Source organism: Elgaria multicarinata, chromosome 4, assembly GCF_023053635.1.
Source record: "Elgaria multicarinata webbii isolate HBS135686 ecotype San Diego chromosome 4, rElgMul1.1.pri, whole genome shotgun sequence".
Lineage (NCBI taxonomy): Eukaryota > Metazoa > Chordata > Lepidosauria > Squamata > Anguidae > Elgaria > Elgaria multicarinata.
The window spans coordinates 138,467,054-138,484,939 of NC_086174.1; the positions used below are offsets into that span (position 1 = coordinate 138,467,054).

A 17,886-nucleotide genomic window follows, 5' to 3' on the forward strand; every position below is an offset into this window, starting at 1 on the left:
GGTTTAGCCTTATATATTCTTACAAAGGATAATCTCTCTCTTTTTAGCACAGTGGGAGATAGCGTGTTTTCAATGTAAATATTTAATCATACTTAATCAGGCATTTAAAAGGCCTTCTAATCAGTATAAAAGTTTGCAATGTGTGGATTTTTTTTAACGGCAAATAACCTATGTATAATTCGAAAACAAAAGTATCTTACTTTCAAAGGAGTTTGCGTTGACGACAAAAGAAGAGAGTGATTTAAATGAAGAGAACAGAAAAGAATTGGTGGAAGAGGAGGAGCATCTAGATTCCGAAGACCTGGAAGTATTTTCCCCAACAAATCAGTGGAAGACAGTCTTGCCTGGTAAATTAAATACAACTAATTTTACAGAACTCTTGAAATCCTATTCTGTGTTACTCAAGAGAAACTGCACAGAATTAAGATAAAGTTTGCAATTCACTATGAGCTCAAAAATAGAGTGACCATATGGAAAGGAGAGCAGGGCTCCTGCAGCTTTAACTGTTGTGATGAGGAGGGAATTTCAGGTGCTGCAGGCATACAAATGTCACCTGCTGAAATTCCCTTTTCTAAACAACTGTTAGATACAGGAGCCCTGTCCTCCTTTCCATATGGTCACCCTACACAAAAACAGCTGTAATGGAAATGCCAGTAACATTCAGTTTAATCCCAGTTCTGACAGGAACTGCTTATGTCTCCTAACCAGTTATGGATTCTCCTTATTCGTGGTGAAATCTGTTTCTGAAAATTTAACAACTTAATCTTTCTGCCAGCAGGCAAATGCCTTTTTATTTAAGCAGGCTTTTGACATGTAGGCAGGCCTGTTGAGTTAGATGCTGTTTTTATTCTCTTATTGTTGTGTTTTAATTGTGGTTTAATGCATTTATTTTATTATCACTTTAATCAAGTTGTATTTATGATTTTAAGTTGCCCTAAGTGCCATTTTTCTTGGGAGAAAGGAGGGGTGCAAATCAACTAACTAACTAAATAGATGAATGAATGCGAAGGAAATAATACAGCAAATGTCATTTGCTTATATATATTCATTTAAAATACTCAAGTGACAGAAGTAAATAGCTAGAGAATGTAATAATTTAGTGAGCATTCAGAAGAGTTCTGTTAACAAGCATGTATAATTTTGTGTTGTGTCAAAAAGGATGTGCATAAAAAGAGGCATGACAACCTCCCCATTTTTGAAGGGTTTGATCAAATTTACTTGGATAAAATGTCTAAAGCTTACTGCTGCCATTTTAATTTGGAAAGGGATTGCCATATGTCTTCGTTTTAAGTAAAGAAAACCAAATAATCAAGGGTGATGAAAGCCGTGACTAAACGGTTTGTACACTACCTTGCGTCCATAGACAAGTTGAAAGGTGATTTTATGCAAAATTTATTCACCTGATTTGGTTAAAGTAATTGTGTTTTAGTTAGGCTTTCAAGTTGTATTTGGTAGATTAATCAACCAAAGTTGGTTGATTAATTAATAGGGGCCAATTTTAATAAATGAGGGCAGACATTAGTCAGGTGAGCATGCAACTTAAGGGCTCACTATTGTTTTTTGAGGCTATTTTGGTTCCGCTCTTGGTGGTGTATGCTTTATAAGATAGTGAAAAATAAAATATTAAAGATGGCCTTTCTAATGAGTGGTAGCCATTAATCTGTATGTTGTTTAGTGTTTCCGTCCATATCTCAAAGAGGCACCTACACTAAGGTTATGGTAATGTGTATTTAAATTGAATTAATTTAATTGGATGAAAGCTGTAGCTTTAATTTGTTGCATATTTTCATTTACTGCATTTTTTTCTGGTCTGTTTACATATTTGAGAAACATGTAGGCAAACCAAGTAATACAAGTGTAAACAAATGGAAAATGCAAAGTTTTATATCATGATCTTGAAACTGTTATACACAAAAGCTAAACTTCAAACATATAAAATGTAATGTCAACATACAGTTTGCCTTCAGATGGCCAGTTAAACAACTTCTCAATATTATACAATCTACAATCTGTTTTAATTGCCTTTTCTGTCAATGCCATAGTTATAATCAATCACCAAATGAAAAAAACTGTGGGCTCCAAAGACTTCCGTCAATATAGCCTGTTATAGTTGCAATCTGGTAGTCCCGCAACAAGATTCACAATGGGAGATGGAAGTGTGACTTCCAGAAATGTTTGTATAACTCTTTCTGGGGTAGAGTCTTAATAGAGTGGTTCTTTAACTTGATACTCATATAAACATTAATAATTAGCATGTTGGGTGGTCTGTTGGCCCAGTTGTCACGTAATAATAACAGAAACAGGCTATGGCTCAGTGGTAAATCACATGTTTTACCTGCAGAAGGTCCCAGCTTCAATCCCCTGCACGTAGGGTTGGAAAAACTCCTGTCTTAAATCTAGAATCATAGAATAGTAGAGTTGGAAGGGGACTGTAAGGCCATCGAGTCCAACCCCCTGCTCAATGCAGGAATCCACCTTAAAGCATACCTGACAGGTGGTTGTCCAGCTACCTCTTGAATGCCTTTTAGTGTGGGAGAGCCTACAACCTCCCTGGGTAACTGGTTCCATTGTCATACTGCTCTAACAGTCAGGAAGACTTTCCTGATGTCCAGCTGGAATCTGGCTTCCTATAACTTGAGCCCATTATTCCGTGTCCTGCACTCTGGGAGGATCGAGAAGAGATCTTGGCCCTCCTCTGTGTGACAACCTTTCAAGTATTTGAAGAGTGCTATCATGTCTTCCCTTAATCTTCTCTTCTCCAGGCTAAACATGCCCAGTTGTTTCAGTCTCTCTTCATAGGGCTTTGTTTCCAGACCCCTGATCATCCTCGTTGCCCTCCTCTAAACACTCTCTAGCTTGTCTGCGTCCTTCTTGAATTGTGGAGCCCAGAACTGGATGCAAAACTCACGATGAGGCCTAACCAGGGCCGAATAGAGGGGCACCAGTACCTCATGTGCTTTGGAAGCTATACTTCTATTAATGCAGCCCAAAATAGCATTGGCTTTTCTTGCAGCCACATCACATTGTTGGCTCATATTCAGCTTGTGATCTACAACAATTCCAAGATCCTTCTCGCTTGTAGTATTGCTGAACCTGGAGAGCCATTGCTCCCTCTTCCCTCCTCATCCCCTTTTCCTTGTCTTTCTTGTCTTTTTTAGAATGTAAGCCTGAGGACAGGGACTATCTTCTTTACTGATCAATTGTAAGCCGCTCTGGGAGCCTTTTTGGCTGAGGTGCGGGATAAAAATAATTCAAATAAATAAATAATAATAAATTGCTGCCAGTCAATGTCAACAATACTGGGCTAGATGGACCAAGGGTTTGACTCAGTATGAAGCAGCTTCCCTATGTTCCTTTAAGGCAGAATTCTTTAGAGTTCTGGCTTATTGTGAATAAACAAGTGCTGGTGCATGTTGCTCGATCTTTCCCACTCAGCTCTTCCTGCCAGTGGGAGCAGCTAAACAAACCAGGGATCCTCCATCTGTGGTTTGTTGATTGTTACATCTGAACCAGGATCTGTAGCTTGTTCCTAAGGTCCAGCAGCAAATATACATAAATGCATAAAATATCAATAATTTGAAACACTTTATTCTCTTAATCGCTTGTAAAAACAGCAAGACTGCGGCATGAAACTAGGATCTAGGTCAAGGATGGGAAACCTGTGGGCCTTCAGATGTTGTTGGACTGCAACTCCCAAAAGACCTAGCCAGCATAACCAATGGTCAGGAATGCTGGAAGCTGTAGTCCAACAACATCTGAAGGGCCACAGGTTCCTCATCCCTGCTCTAGGAGATCCCATGTTTGATTTTGGTTAACAGTTTCTGATTAGCTACCTTTTGTTGTACAACTTTAATATAAAAATGTCAGTCTTCAATATACAGGGGAAAAAAAGATCCTCAGAAGAACAAATGTGCTCTAAAATTTCTGACTTTTTATTTGCAGGCCAGGCTATTCCTGCAGGGTTACATGTGCAATTAAATCTTCAGACAGGAGAAAAATTAGCCAAGCTTCCAGATAACAACAATGAAAAAAGTGACGTGAAAGACACTCCAAAAAGTAAAAGGTACAATAGCTTAAAACACTTTCCCCATTTCTAAACTGGAACCATTTCTAGAAGACACTTTAAACCACAGCTTTAACCGTGGTGGTTAAGCCAAAAACCCAGGCCATGTTCAGAAGACACCTTAAGCCATGGCTTTAACCACAGTGAAAAAGGCAAAAATCCTTATTCACTGTGGTCAAAGCCATGGTTTAAGATGTCTTCTGAACACAGCCCGGCTTTCTGGCTCTGTAGCCTGGCTTTTCATAGATTTTTGTTTGGGTTTGTTCTATTTTCCTGGGGTTTGGGGGAAGCAAATCTAGCTCCTTTACTTTCCCATGCATGAAAAGATACTTTATCTAGCTATATATTGAGGGGAAATTGTGTACTTGTTCATGGTGTGCTACTAAAACAAGGATTGTTTGTGTAACGTAAGAAGTGTAATTCTCAAATGTGGCCACTACATCCAAACATCAAGTGGTGGAGCAATTCTATCGTCCCTGGGTGAACATCCCAGGGACCATAGGATTACTCGAAAAAACCTCTAACGTCGACGGCAGCACTCCAACCTCGGAAGAGGGAATTGGAGATGCGGCCCTAGACCCCTCCCCCTCACAGCTGGCGTGAAGAGAACCATCCCGGCTCCCTCTCCAATGTTGGAAAAGCAACCTCAGAGGAGGATGAAAGGTGGCGTTCTGGTGGGCGGGGAGGGGAGGAGACTTGAGAGGCCACGATATGAGTTATCTTGAGCCTCCTCCATCCTTCTTCCCTTCCTCTCCGAATTGCCTTCAGGAAAGATAGAGGAAGGGGAAGCAAATGTGGCCTCTGCTGTTCTTCCCATCCTGCTAGCTTCAGCCCAGCAAGGCATAGGAAACGTGGAAGCCTATGAGTTCGGGGGATTCCGAGCAGTGAGGGAGCAATCAATAGGATCGCACTCTTAAAGGCTGAATATCGTCAGCTGTGACCAAAGAAATTTACAATAAACAGCAAATAAATATAAAAATACAGTACTGAATTTGGAAAAACAATTCATTGCAAACCCTAAAATAAATTCAAATAGGACAATCAACTCAATAAACATAGCATATACTTTGGTAACAATAAAAGAGTAGAATCAAACTTAATACATATCATTTATGGAATCAAGGTCAAGATTATCATTAAAAATAAATAAAAGCCAAGCCACCCGTCAGTGCTAGAGGAGGTCTTGTTGCACTCCAAAGAGCCTCAGCAGCCTGATTTAAATATATATTTTGAGGACAGGATCTCCTCACCAGCTCAGATGGTTCACAGCCCTGTCTGTTGTCTCTCCCCTGAGAAAACACTGACAGGGAAGAGGATTTAACACTCCTCAAGCACTTACTCTGTCCTGCAGTCAGTGTTTTCTCAGGGGAGAGACAACAGAGAGGGCTGTGAACCATCTGAGGTAGTGAGGAGATCCTGTCCACAAAATATATATTTAAACCAGGCTGCTGAAGCTCTTTGGAGTGCAACAAGACCTGCTCCAGCCCTGAGGGGTGGCTTGGCTTTTATTTTTTTTAAATGGTAATCTTGACCTTGCTTCCATAAATGATATGTATTGTATTAACTTTGATTCTACCCTTCTATTGTTACCTAAAGATATGCTAGCTGCTAGTGCTAGTCATGCTGCATCAGGAAAGTGGTGGTGTGGGTAGCAAAGTTGTTTTTCAGAAATCTGTTGCAATTTATATTAAAGCCTGGTTTACCCATAAAGTGTTTATCGGAAATGACATAAAGCCCTACTTTCCGAATACTTTAGAAGCTCGCCTCAAGATGATTATTTAAATTTTTAAGAGTCTCGAATGGCTTTGGTAAAAATGTATCCTCTTGACTAATTGGGGATGCATAATACACCAAAACAGGTACCATTGGTTGTTTTGAGAAAGTTCATGAACTTCTTCCATTGATACTGATGTGTTGTTGCCCAACTCGTTGTTGAATTCATAATACCCAGTGGACATAAATATAAGCTTAATAATGCTAGTAAACGGCCTGTGAAGTCTGTGTATGTTTACTTGCTTTTGCCCCTTTTACTCCTTATGTTTCTTGTTGTAATACCCCCCTGCTATCTTTGTTCCAGCTTCAGTTGCCCCTTTTCCACTTTGCTTGGCAAAATAGAGTCTTCTGCATAGTGCCAGTTGGGAGAAAGTTGAAACGAGACTGACCTGTATGTTTTGCTTTGCCTTTGCTTCCATTTTGGATTTGCCAGCCACTGTAGTCCAGCTGGAACTCCAGCCAACGATATGTTGCACTTCCTTAAAAGGGTCTCCTGTAGCCAGAGATCAGATGTGTCTTTGGCTGCTTGCTGAACGAATATGGTCAAAGAAATAAGGTCTATTTGACCAGACAGGTAATCCCTGGAAGGCTGTTAGTGTGTGGGATCAATACAAGTAGTTGTATGAATTAGTAATGGTTATAAATTGAGTATATTAGGATTAGGAATCTGTGCATCTGTATTATTGGTCTTTAAGAACTCTGTGGTTCTAATCCCGGCCTCCATTGTTGTACTTGCATGGTTGTCTTATTGAGGAGACCTTTTGTGTGTATGCAAGAGAGAGAGAGAGATTAATAAGTACATCTTATGAGATATGAATGACTAAGGGCACATTCCTAGGCAGAGAAAAAAATGTCCTACAACTCCCAGCACCCTCCAGCCAGTCTGGAGCATGCTGGGAATTGTAGGATTTTTTTCCTGCCTAAATATGCATAGGATTGCGCCCTAAGTGTCTTACCCAGGTATTTATGTTTATTATGAGTTTATTGTGATTTACATGCTCAAGTCTGTGTTTATACTTGTGGTTTAACCTTAGTCTGATATTACTAATTGCAGTACTTTTAAAGTTAAATTGAAGTGAGCATTATGGAGGTGGACAGACAGAAAAAAAATCTGTACGAATCCAATCCAAATAACCTTAGTAGTGATAATGTTTTGTCACCCATTTCTTCGAAGTGCTTAAGAGACACGGTTTTGTGGGAAATAAAATGTTTATAGCACAACCGTATATGTGTCTAGCCAGAAGTAAGCTCTGTTGAGTTCAGTGGGACTCACTCCTAGGTATATAGAACCTTAGCGAGGTAGGTTCAAAATAAGGTGAAAGTACTTCATATAAAAGCTGAATATCATATGATTAAGCAGGAGGAGGGAAGCTGATGTTATAGAAAGTACAATTTTTGAGTTGTGAGAACTCAAAACAACCTTTTTGCAAGACAAACAAGTAGATCAGAAATTTAGAACTATTTATGAGAAAACTGAACAAATTGAGGTGTTACTAAATATTTTTTCCATTCTGTTTTTTCACTCAAGTATTGTCAAACTCCAGTTGTTCCCAACAACTCCTCAACAACTCCAGTTGTTTTATTCTCCATTGTATTGCCACTCTATGCCTCTTGAGCAGACAAGTGAATAGGCAAGGGTTGAGGCTAAACCAATATCTTGGGGCTGATAAGCCTCCAGGAAATGACATTGTTACATTTATATTATAATAATGGGCCGAAGAAACATATTTCAAGAACTACATGGGGAAGTGCACTATCAGTGATTCAGTAGTGCAGTTATTATCAGCCCTTTGCTCTGAAACGCTTAAACACGTACCTTTAAAGCCTGTTATTTTTAAGTGTCACTAGAGGCATATTGCTGGTTGGTGAAAGAGCGCTCTCTTTCACCCGAGGAAGGAAATTTTATTTACAGAAGAACTTAGGGATATTGATATTACAAACAAGCCAGATGGTGGTAGTCATGCCTTATTTTAGTCTTACTCATATAATTATCAGGAGGAAATGTTTTGCTTGGGATGGCAAGTAGGTTTTTCCTCTGCTTTGGTTTGGAAGACGTGCTTTTTGCTAGGTGTGCAGTGACCCCTGGATTCGACGCAAACCCCACTTGGCACTTCAGAAAACGACGCAATTCTGCGGACTTGGGTATTAAACCCGAGCACAGATTTTTGGAGAGCTGAGGCTTTATGCCTCTCATTTGCTATCATGGCAAATAAACAAAAATGGCTATAACCTTTTGCCTGTTTGTCAGAATTGGATATTTGCGGGCATAGTGCCCCGTAAGGAAGGGATTCCGACTACCAAGGGTCCGAAAAATAGGTGTAGGTTGTCCTTTTGATGCTATACACATTTGTGTTTTGATTTTTTTTGAAAAGGTAACTTTTCATTGGCCCCTCCAGTTAATGGTTAGCAGGCATTCCAGTCATGCTTGCAGAACTCCTGGGGGCCTTTTCACATGGATCAAGGGGGCTATAGACTTGACTGATTGATTTGTAGAGTCTGCCTGATTTCCAGTTCCTTTAGATCAGTGGTTCTCAACCTGGGGCGCTCCAGATGTGTTGGACTGCATCTCCCAGAATGCCCCAGCTGGCTGGGGCATTCTGGGAGTTGTAGTCCAACACATCTGGAGCGCCCCAGGTTGAGAAAGGCTGCTTTAGATCCTCCCCTGTCCCTGGCTCTGTTTTTCCCCCCAGTAGGCTCAACTGCCATCACTTATAGAATCATAGAATGGCAGAGTTGGAAGGGGCCTACAGGCCATCGAGTCCAACCCCCTGCTCAATGCAGGTTTGTATCAAGCAGTTATGGGCTTGTTTGTTTTTAATATCATTTTCTTTCCATTCATAAACTTACCTATTTCAACATACCTAGGGTATCCCCTGAGTGTGGAGAAACATCATACCTTATTTTTAGGTGGCCGCATTTCACTTCCAAACAGATAGGTACTCAGCCACTTAAACTAACTATTAGAGGGAATGATTTTTATTCTCATCACTCCCTAAAATTGTATGTGTTTTTGTTTCAAGTGAGTTTTTTGTTTTGATTTTAAAGAGCCTGCACACCAGAAGGATTCACATAACAGCAAACTAGTCTGGAATACCTGCTAGCAATTAATTGGGGAGGCCAGTGATAAGTTTTACATCCTTATCGTGCCAAGAATACATTCCAAAATTAAGCTAGAGGTCCCTTCTCTTCTGTTTTTTTCTTTTCTTTTGCAGGTTTATATGGTACACTCAACTTGTTGATCTGTTACTTTTGAATGCAAGTACACTTGTGTTAAAGTTTTAATATTAAGAGTTCCATGTCACTGACAAGGAACATCTGGTCTTTGCCTTGGAGATGTAACTAATCTGTTTTAAATATTCCCAGATGAGCTGTAAGGAGATACAGTTAATGCATAAAAAGTAGTTCTATTAATTCATGCAAATAGGTCGTGAATCCCAACTTCTATGATGAAATTTTTAAAAAAGGCTTAAAGCAGCTGTACAGAAATGAACACAAGATTGAACCTTCATTGGGGCATGGGCTGTTTCTTAATTGTCTTGTGCTAAATCAAGTAAGCAGGGCCAGGATGTCTGTTGCCAGCCAAATGTTTCTTGTACATAGTTTCAGTGTGGATCAATTGTTCATTTATGTGATGTATGTTTTTGTTTTGTTCAAGGCTGGGCCCCATAGATATTGACCCAAGTTCATTTACAAGGCAAGAACTGAAAAGGGCTTTGGCTAAAGTGAAGGAAAGCATGAAAACAGACGATACACTGGAACAAAAGGTATCATTAGTTCAGGAAAAATGTCAGTGTGCATGCTACTATAAACTTCACAATTATGTGCTTAAATCTGATTTGGGAAAATAGGATGAGGGAGACCTACCCTGTGATACACATTGAACTGAGAACAAGGTCACTATGAAAATTCAGAGTCTAAAAATCTGCTGTAAATGTGGAGGTTCCAGTTTGACTTTCATAAGAGATTTATCAGAACTATGCTGCCAGGCCAGAAGTGGGAAATACAAGTCTCTAACACCAAATCCAGTTATTTGGGCAGACCTTTGAGAATCTTGGCTTTCATTTCAGGGCTGTTCTTTTCCCTTTTTTAGGAAAGGGATTCTGGGGAGAGATGGGAAGAGGGAAAGATTGGATTTGCATGTCAGGATAAGCCATGGTGGTTTATAATAATAATAATAATTTTATTTATTTATTACCCGCCTCTCCCTTTGGATTGAGGCGGGGAACAACATTAGTACAAGAATCAACACATCTTAAAAATACTTGATTTCACATTCATCTGGGTCTGGGTAGGCCTGCTGGAAAAGGCTAGTTCTTCTTCGTGGTCTCTATGCATCACACATATGGGCTTTGCGCCTGCGCAGAGACCAGACCGGAACCTTCTATAGCTGAGTGGAACGTTTTTGGCGGGAACCCCTCCCCCACGCTACCGTGCATGTCCATGGGGTTCCCGCCCTTACCTCAGTTCTTCTTCGTCCGCCATTGTGCACAGACCTGTTTAACCGAACCTCTAGCGTTTTTCTTATTAACATTATTTTCTCTTTTACGATCTTCTTCGTTTTTCGATCTTTTTCTAAGACTCTTCTTACTACTTTTCTTATTTAAAAAAAAAAAAAAAAAAATAAAAAAATATTGTAGATATTTTTCCTCAGCGACTTCGGTCGCGTGAGGCCTGTATGGCAGCTGAAGCCCCGTTTACGAAGTGTGTGAAGTGTGGGGCCAAGCTTCCACCTATTGACGGACACTCCCTCTTTGTCCTTTGTTTGTGCTAAGGCCATATCGTTGAGGCCTGCCATCATTGCATGTCGTTTACAAAACAAACGAGGAAAAGCAGAGCTGACGACTTCCCTCCATCTTGGGGGGAAAAAGCTCTCAGAGCCACGGAGGCTCCTACTATGGATAAAACGGCAGTCAGTAAGTCCGTTACCGACAAAACGGCAGCCAGTAAGACCGTTGATGACCGTTGCACTGAGGTGCCTGAGAATTCCAGAGCGGCTAATAGGGCTCAGATACCCCTAACGCCTGGACGGTCACTGGTGAGTTCCGCGGCCAGGAAAATCTCCAAAAAGGCCCGGACTCCCAATCTTCGACGATCGACAAAACGGCAGCCAGTAAGTCCGTTGATGACCGTTGCACTGAGGTGCCTGAATATTCCAGAGCGGCTAATAGGGCTCAGATACCCCTAACGCCTGGACGGTCACTGGTGAGTTACGTGGCCAGGAAAATCTCCAAAAAGGCCCGGACTCCCAATCTTCGACGATCGACAAAACGGCAGCCAGTAAGTCCGTTGATGACCGTTGCACTGAGGTGCCTGAATATTCCAGAGCGGCTAATAGGGCTCAGATACCCCTAACGCCTGGACGGTCACTGGTGAGTTCCGCGGCCAGGAAAATCTCCAAAAAGGCCCGGACTCCCAATCTTCGACGATCGACAAAACGGCAGCCAGTAAGTCCGTTGATGACCGTTGCACTGAGGTGCCTGAATATTCCAGAGCGGCTAATAGGGCTCAGATACCCCTAACGCCTGGACGGTCACTAGCGAGTTCCGCGGCCAGGAAAATCTCCAAAAAAGGCCCGGACTCCCAAATTTTCTTCGGAAATGGAGCGGCGGAACCGGCTAGGAGTCACTCTACTCCTCCTGCCATACCGACCGCTTCGATACCGAGGCCTCCCTCGGTATCGAGATTCCAGCCGCTACCGATGGCTACGGTACCGACACACCCTCCCAGTCTATCGGAGGGTGAGTTGCGGGATTCGGTTTCAGCGGCCTCTTTCCGAGAGCCTACCAGGCCGTGAGAGGTTCAGGGACTAATCCCTCTACCGCCTTCACCAAGGCACATTCCAAGGCGTCAATGGGAAGGAGCTTCTCAATACTCTTATCCCCAATCAGTATGTGGCGACTATGAATGGGATCGATATCGCCCACTTCCAGGGTGACCACCAGTACCCTCAAGAAGAGTATTATGCGCACCCTTCGTTGCATCATCTACCGCTGCCTCCACCGCCCGCCCACCAATGTCCACGGTGTCGACGCCTCGACACCGTACACAGCCATCGGCATCGACTGCCGCGGTTACCACGATACCGACGGAGCATGTAGACCTCCAGGTGGTTACAGTATCCTTGCCTGAAGAAAATTATTCATCGGATTCTGAATTGGGGTTGTCGGCTACTCCATCGATGCCTTCACCATAAGATGAGGTTCATGACAACGACCCTTCTTCCCCTTCCGACGATATGGTCAGATCTTCTGACCATATGCTTAGAATGCCTCAGGCATTAGGACTGGTGATCCAGCACCACATGCTTTAAAGCAAATGGCTCAATTATTTTGGAAAACACCGGCTATGACTCAAGCCACATCGTAAAGGCTAGAGACCCTCTATCGAGTCTAAGAAGAAAATGTACAGTTTCTGGTCCAACATCCCAAACCTAATTCGATCGTAGGGAGTCGGCTCAAGGCCGCTCACAGAAGGCACATTCTGCACCCGTGGACAGAGAGGGCAGAAAGTTGGACCTTACGGGCCGGAGGATTTACTCCTCTGCTTCTTTGGGCATCAGCCTACGAGGCTACCATGGCACGATATCAGCTCTTCCTCTGGGAGAAAATAGGATCACTATGTGAACATCTCCCAGAGGACAAAAAAGAGCGGGCATGAGTCTTCCAAAGTGAAGCTTCAGCCATAGCCAGGCAGCAAGTGTCGACAGCGCGACACCAAGTTGACTGCCATTCCAAGTCGATGATGGGACCCGTGTCCTTGAGGAGACATGCTTGGCTCCGTTCCGCTAATCTGGCTCATGACACCAAAGCCAGGATTGAGAACATGCCTTACGATGGCGAGGGCTTGTTTAATAGCAAGACGGACAAGACCTTGGACTCTATATACAAGGCTTGCACAATAGCCAAGAAAATAAGTTTCTCTGCTCAGCCTGCCCAATACAAGCTGAGACGGTGAACAAGACCGCCTGCTCAACAACAACAGCAGCGGCCCTACTATCAAAGCCAACAGAGGCAGCAACAACAACAACTCCAGAGTAAGCGGCCATATCAGTCTACATTTCAACAAGACAAGCGTCAGCCTGACTTCACCAAGAAGCAGCGAGTTTGACTTCTTTGTCCCACGTCCACCTCCTTTTCCCCATTACCATCAATGGCAGTCAATAACATCAGACTCCTGCGTGCTCACTATCATCAACTCGGGGTATGCCATCGAGCTCGATGTCCTTCCTCCTTCTTCGGGGGTGAAAGTAACGGCGCCATCCCTTCCTCTTCTTCCGGAGGTACAGACCTCTGCTATCGAAGAGAGCCATCTCTCCCGTACCCGCAGAGGAACTCAACCAGGGTTTTTTCTCGTGCTACTTCACGGTCCCGAAGAAATATGAGGTCTTCGGCCGATCATGGACTTAAAGCAGTTAAACAAATTCATCATTCCAAGGAAGTTCCGTATGACAACGGTTACTTTTATCCTGCAGCTCCTACACTTGGACGATTGGCTTCTGGTAGCGGACAGCAGTTGCACGCTCCAGAACGGCATTTCAACCACCCTCAACCTGTTGGACTTGTTGGGTTTGTGGGTCAACGAGGAGAAATCCATCTTGACCCCACATCAGAAGCTCGACTTTATAGGGGTAACCCTATCGTCTCGAGATGGGAGAGCATACCTGCCCTCGACTAGAGTGAGCACCCTTCAAGATTTATCCATCGCTACTGAGAGCCGCCGAAAGGTTTCGGCATGGACAATTCAGAGGCTATTAGGCTTGATGCAGTCATCAGGTTTGCAAGACTTAGAATGAGAATATTGCAAGCCTGGGTTTTAAGAACTTTCGATCTTCGAAACACTCCTTCGGTAACGATCACGACGGATGCATCGTTGATCGGATGGGGAGCACACTGCGACTCCCTCACAACTTAGGGCCGTTGGCCTCTTTCCCAGAGGGAACATCATATCTACCACCTAGAACTGCTAGCGGTGGAGAATGCAATAAGAACTTTTTCACAATTGATCGAGGGCTGAATCGTCCTGATCGCAACAGACAACACCACAGTAGTGGCGTACATCAACAGACAAGGTGGGACAAAGTCTCATCCTCTGAATCGATCGGCACTCAGGATTTGGAACTGGTGCATAAAGAGAAATACTCACCTGACGGTGACCCATGTAGCGGGCAATGAAAACGTCATCGCGGACGCCCTCAGCAGGTCTTTCCACGTCGACCACGAATGGGAGCTCGATACCGAAGTAAGAGACGTTCTCTTTCGGTACTGGAGCCTCCCTGCTGTCGATGTCTTCGCTACCGAAGAAAACGCAGCTTGTTCCAGGTTCTGCAGCAGAGCAGGAAGAGGAAAGCACTCGCTAGGAGATGCTTTCACCAGAACCTGGAAAGGAAATCTTCTTTACATCTTTCCTCTGTTTTCCACTGTTGACGAAGGTGCTGGCCAAAATCCAGTCGGACAGGTCGGACTGCATCCTTATCACACCGTGGTGGCCTCGACAGACGTGGTTCTCCACGCCCTTCGACTGTCGGACGGGAATTACATCAGATTCCCGCCGATACCGACACTGTTGTCTCGACACCAGGGCAGGGTTCGACACGCAAACCCGTCGACCCTCAAGATGATGGCATGGAGGATATCATCCACTCCTCCTCTCGTATCAAAGATTTATCTGTAGACCATATATTTTTGGCATCACTAAAGCCTTCAGCAAGAAAATCTTATGCGGCAAAGTGGCAAAGATTTCAAACTTTTGCCTTGGAAAACGATCAAGCACCTGAATCTTGCCCTTTAGCGTTAATCCTCAAATACCTACTGACACTTTATCAGCAGGGACTCGAACTCACTTCCATCAGAGTTCACTTAGCAGCTATTACGTCTTTCATCGAGGCATGATTGGGTTTTACACCTTTTGTGCATTCAACATCGAGGAGATTTTTAAAAGGGCTTAAAAATATGGTACCGACAGTAAAGAGTATCGTTCCACCATGGAGCCTATTAGTGGTGTTACAGGCATTGACAAAGAAGCCCTTCGAGCCCATGGCCTTATCTGACCTTAGGCTTCTAACATTCAATACTGTCTTTGTAGTAGCCATCACTTTTGCTAGACGTGCAAGTGAGCTTAGAGCTCTCAAGATAGTTGCTCCTTACACTATCTTTCACAAAGATAAGGTTGTGTTACGCACAGACCCTGCCTTCTTGCCTAAGGTAGTGTCGACTTTTCATCTGTCCCAATATATCACTCTACCAGCTTTCTTTCCGAATCCTACATCACCTGTAGAGTCTGCTTTACATACACTTGATGTAAGGAGAACTCTTGCCTTTTACAAGGCTAGGACAGGGAATTTAAAAAAAAAAACAAAACAAAACAAAACAAAAAACAACAACAACAACAAAAACAACAACAACAAAGCAATTGTTTATTTGTTATGGGGAGCCTTATAAGGGACTCCCTGTTTCATGCCGGCGTCTGTCACGCTGGATTGTAGAGACAATTGAACTTGCCTACTCTATCTCTAAACTAGAGCTGGTGAAACCTGTGACAGCTCATTCTACCAGAGCCGTCGCAACATCTGTGGCTTTCGGCAGAGGTGTTCCTTTGACAGAAGTTTGTAGAGCTGCAACGTGGTCCACTCCATCCACGTTTGTTAGGCACTACAGTTTGGGCACCCATGCGAGGCAGGACTGCTCATTTGAAGGACAGTGCTCTCGGAGATCTTCAGATGATGCACCAACCCACCTCCAAATATATGTCAGCTTGCTACTCGCCCATATGTGTGATGCATAGAGACCACGAAGAAGAAATGCAGGTTGCTTACCTGTAACTGTAGTTCTTCGAGTGGTCATCTATGCATTCACACAACCCACCCACCATCCCCACTTGGTGGTGTGAGACTTATAAATGACACAGTTATATGTGGAATGTACTTTATTTTATTTACACTCATGTTTATGGGGGCACAATGTCGGACTCCTGTAAACTGAGGTAAGGGCGGGAACCCCATGGACATGCACGGTAGCGTGGGGGAGGGGTTCCCGCCAAAAACGTTCCACTCAGCTATAGAAGGTTCCGGTCTGGTCTCTGCGCAGGCGCAAAGCCCATATGTGTGAATGCATAGATGACCACTCGAAGAACTACAGTTACAGGTAAGCAACCTGCATTTTTCAACCTATTTATGATATCTGTAAGTGGTTTTCCCCTACCATAGTGACTTATTTAGCCAAAATAAGCCACCCTGATAAGCCATGGTCTGCAGTGTGGTTTGTTTAAACCATCATAGGTTATTGTGTTGTCTGTGAGCAGTTTCCCCATCCATGGTGGCTCATTTAGCCAAAATAACCCACCATCATAAGCCATGGTCTGCAGTGTGGTTTATTTAAATTATCATGGCTTATTGTGTCATCTGGTGCTCCACAATGGCTTATAGAGTAGTTTAACGACAGCTGCAGATGCCTTAGGCAAGAGCAGTCAAAACCACTGCTGCCACCCTGCTCCATGCGGCAGATCTGTGTTTCTGAGATCTGTCTAGCTGTCAGTCACAGATGGCCAATGAGAAAAGCAAATGACATAGTGCACATGAAAAAGACAGAGCAGGACCCGATAGCGTGAATTGCCCTCTATATGAAATGGTGAATGTGTGAAGCCGCAGTATTTCGCAGTAGGGCTATAGCACCACTGCGAAATAGAGCAAATTAAATAGCATCTCAGTTGCCCTATATGTGAAGTGGTGAATGCCTGAAACAATGGCATTTGCAGTAACATTGTAATGCTACTGCGAATTAGTGCAAATTATAAAGGAAAGAGCGCCACTGAAAGGAATGGGGTGGTGGGGAGAAGAACTTTGGGCAGAATCCAAATTGCTGCATGACTTGTCTGCTCTTCCAAGAGCAAGTTTTATTTCCCCCTTTGAGCATCAGCTGCCACCCATTCACTGAAAAGCCGCTGCCAGGCTAGGAGGGCCCATGTGGGACTGCAGCAGGAAGGAAATTCTGGTTTCTCTGCTATCAGCATGCTGAAGAGCTTTCTGCTCTTGCAGGTTGAATCTCAGTGTTTCTAGCTGTCTACTCTGGAGGATTTTGTACAAGAGCAATTTCTGGCTCTGCGATTTCATAGCAGGTATTCAGGTCACCAGCTGACCATAATAAGTGTGAGTCCTCCCAACCTGGCATCTAGAGAGCTTCCATGGCAGCATCCCAGGTGCCAAAGAGCTGTGAAGAGCCCTTGCTGTTCCACCACTGCCTCCGTCCAACCTTACTTGGTTGGACGGTCTGTGAGGGGGATCATGGTGGTTGGGGGGTTTGCAGTGTTGAAATCTCATTGCATTCCCAGTGACATAATTAAGAGTTTGACATGGTTTCCAAATTCAGAACTGGAAGATGAGCAGATGAATGAACCCTTGATCATGTTGTGACTGACATTATTAGGTCCTATAATAGAGTTGCCTGAGTAGATATGAGAACAGAGAAAAAGAGGAGCCCTCACAAAAGTAGAACGAACACAAGGAGAGGACCTAAGAATCGTAATGTGTGAACGTGAATTTCAACCTACTATATTGTTTTTTCAATTTTTGATCACATTTATATGTTCACACGTTACGACTCTTAGGTCCTCTCCTTGTGTTTGAGTAGATATGAGGGCATTTTGTTGTAGGGTCTTGTCCCTTTATGTGTGTTTTTGTTATGGGACCTCTTGTTTCTGGTGAGTCGCTGTTTAGGTATGGAGGCTGTCTGTAAGCAACACATAACAGATGGATAAATTTGTATGTTACAGTTGTGCAGGTTTTCCTAATTGCCAGCTTTCACAGATCCTCATGAAAGCAAGTATAAACTAACGAACAAAAATAATAAATCTACAGGGCTCTTTCATTAAAGCTAGAGGGCTTTCCTTCCCTCCCCTTCCTGCAAAAGGGAAAGAAACAGCCCTGAATCAAAAGCAGGGATTGTCAGGAGTCTGCTGAAACAAATGGATTAGAGGCTTGTTAGAGGCTTGTTTTCCCCACCTCTTGCCAAATATCATGTGGAACTTCAACTGGAACTTCAATATTTGCATATTTGTAG

The 17,886-nt window shown here is 43.3% G+C and overlaps 2 protein-coding genes across 4 annotated transcripts in view; both read left to right on the forward strand.

The window, feature by feature from the left end:
• ZC3H13 (zinc finger CCCH-type containing 13) overlaps positions 1 to 17,886 on the forward strand; it is a 225,033-nt gene that overhangs the window by 184,119 nt on the left and 23,028 nt on the right. The window lies entirely within an intron of this gene.
• The window catches only part of SIL1 (SIL1 nucleotide exchange factor), a 65,104-nt gene that overhangs the window by 7,094 nt on the left and 40,124 nt on the right, over positions 1 to 17,886 (forward strand). For all 3 annotated transcript variants that reach the window (XM_063125266.1, XM_063125269.1, XM_063125268.1), the window contains 3 exons: positions 209 to 347; positions 3,943 to 4,063; positions 9,492 to 9,600. In XM_063125266.1, the coding sequence (XP_062981336.1) occupies positions 209 to 347; positions 3,943 to 4,063; positions 9,492 to 9,600 (369 nt within the window). The remainder of the gene's footprint in view (positions 1 to 208; positions 348 to 3,942; positions 4,064 to 9,491; positions 9,601 to 17,886) is intronic.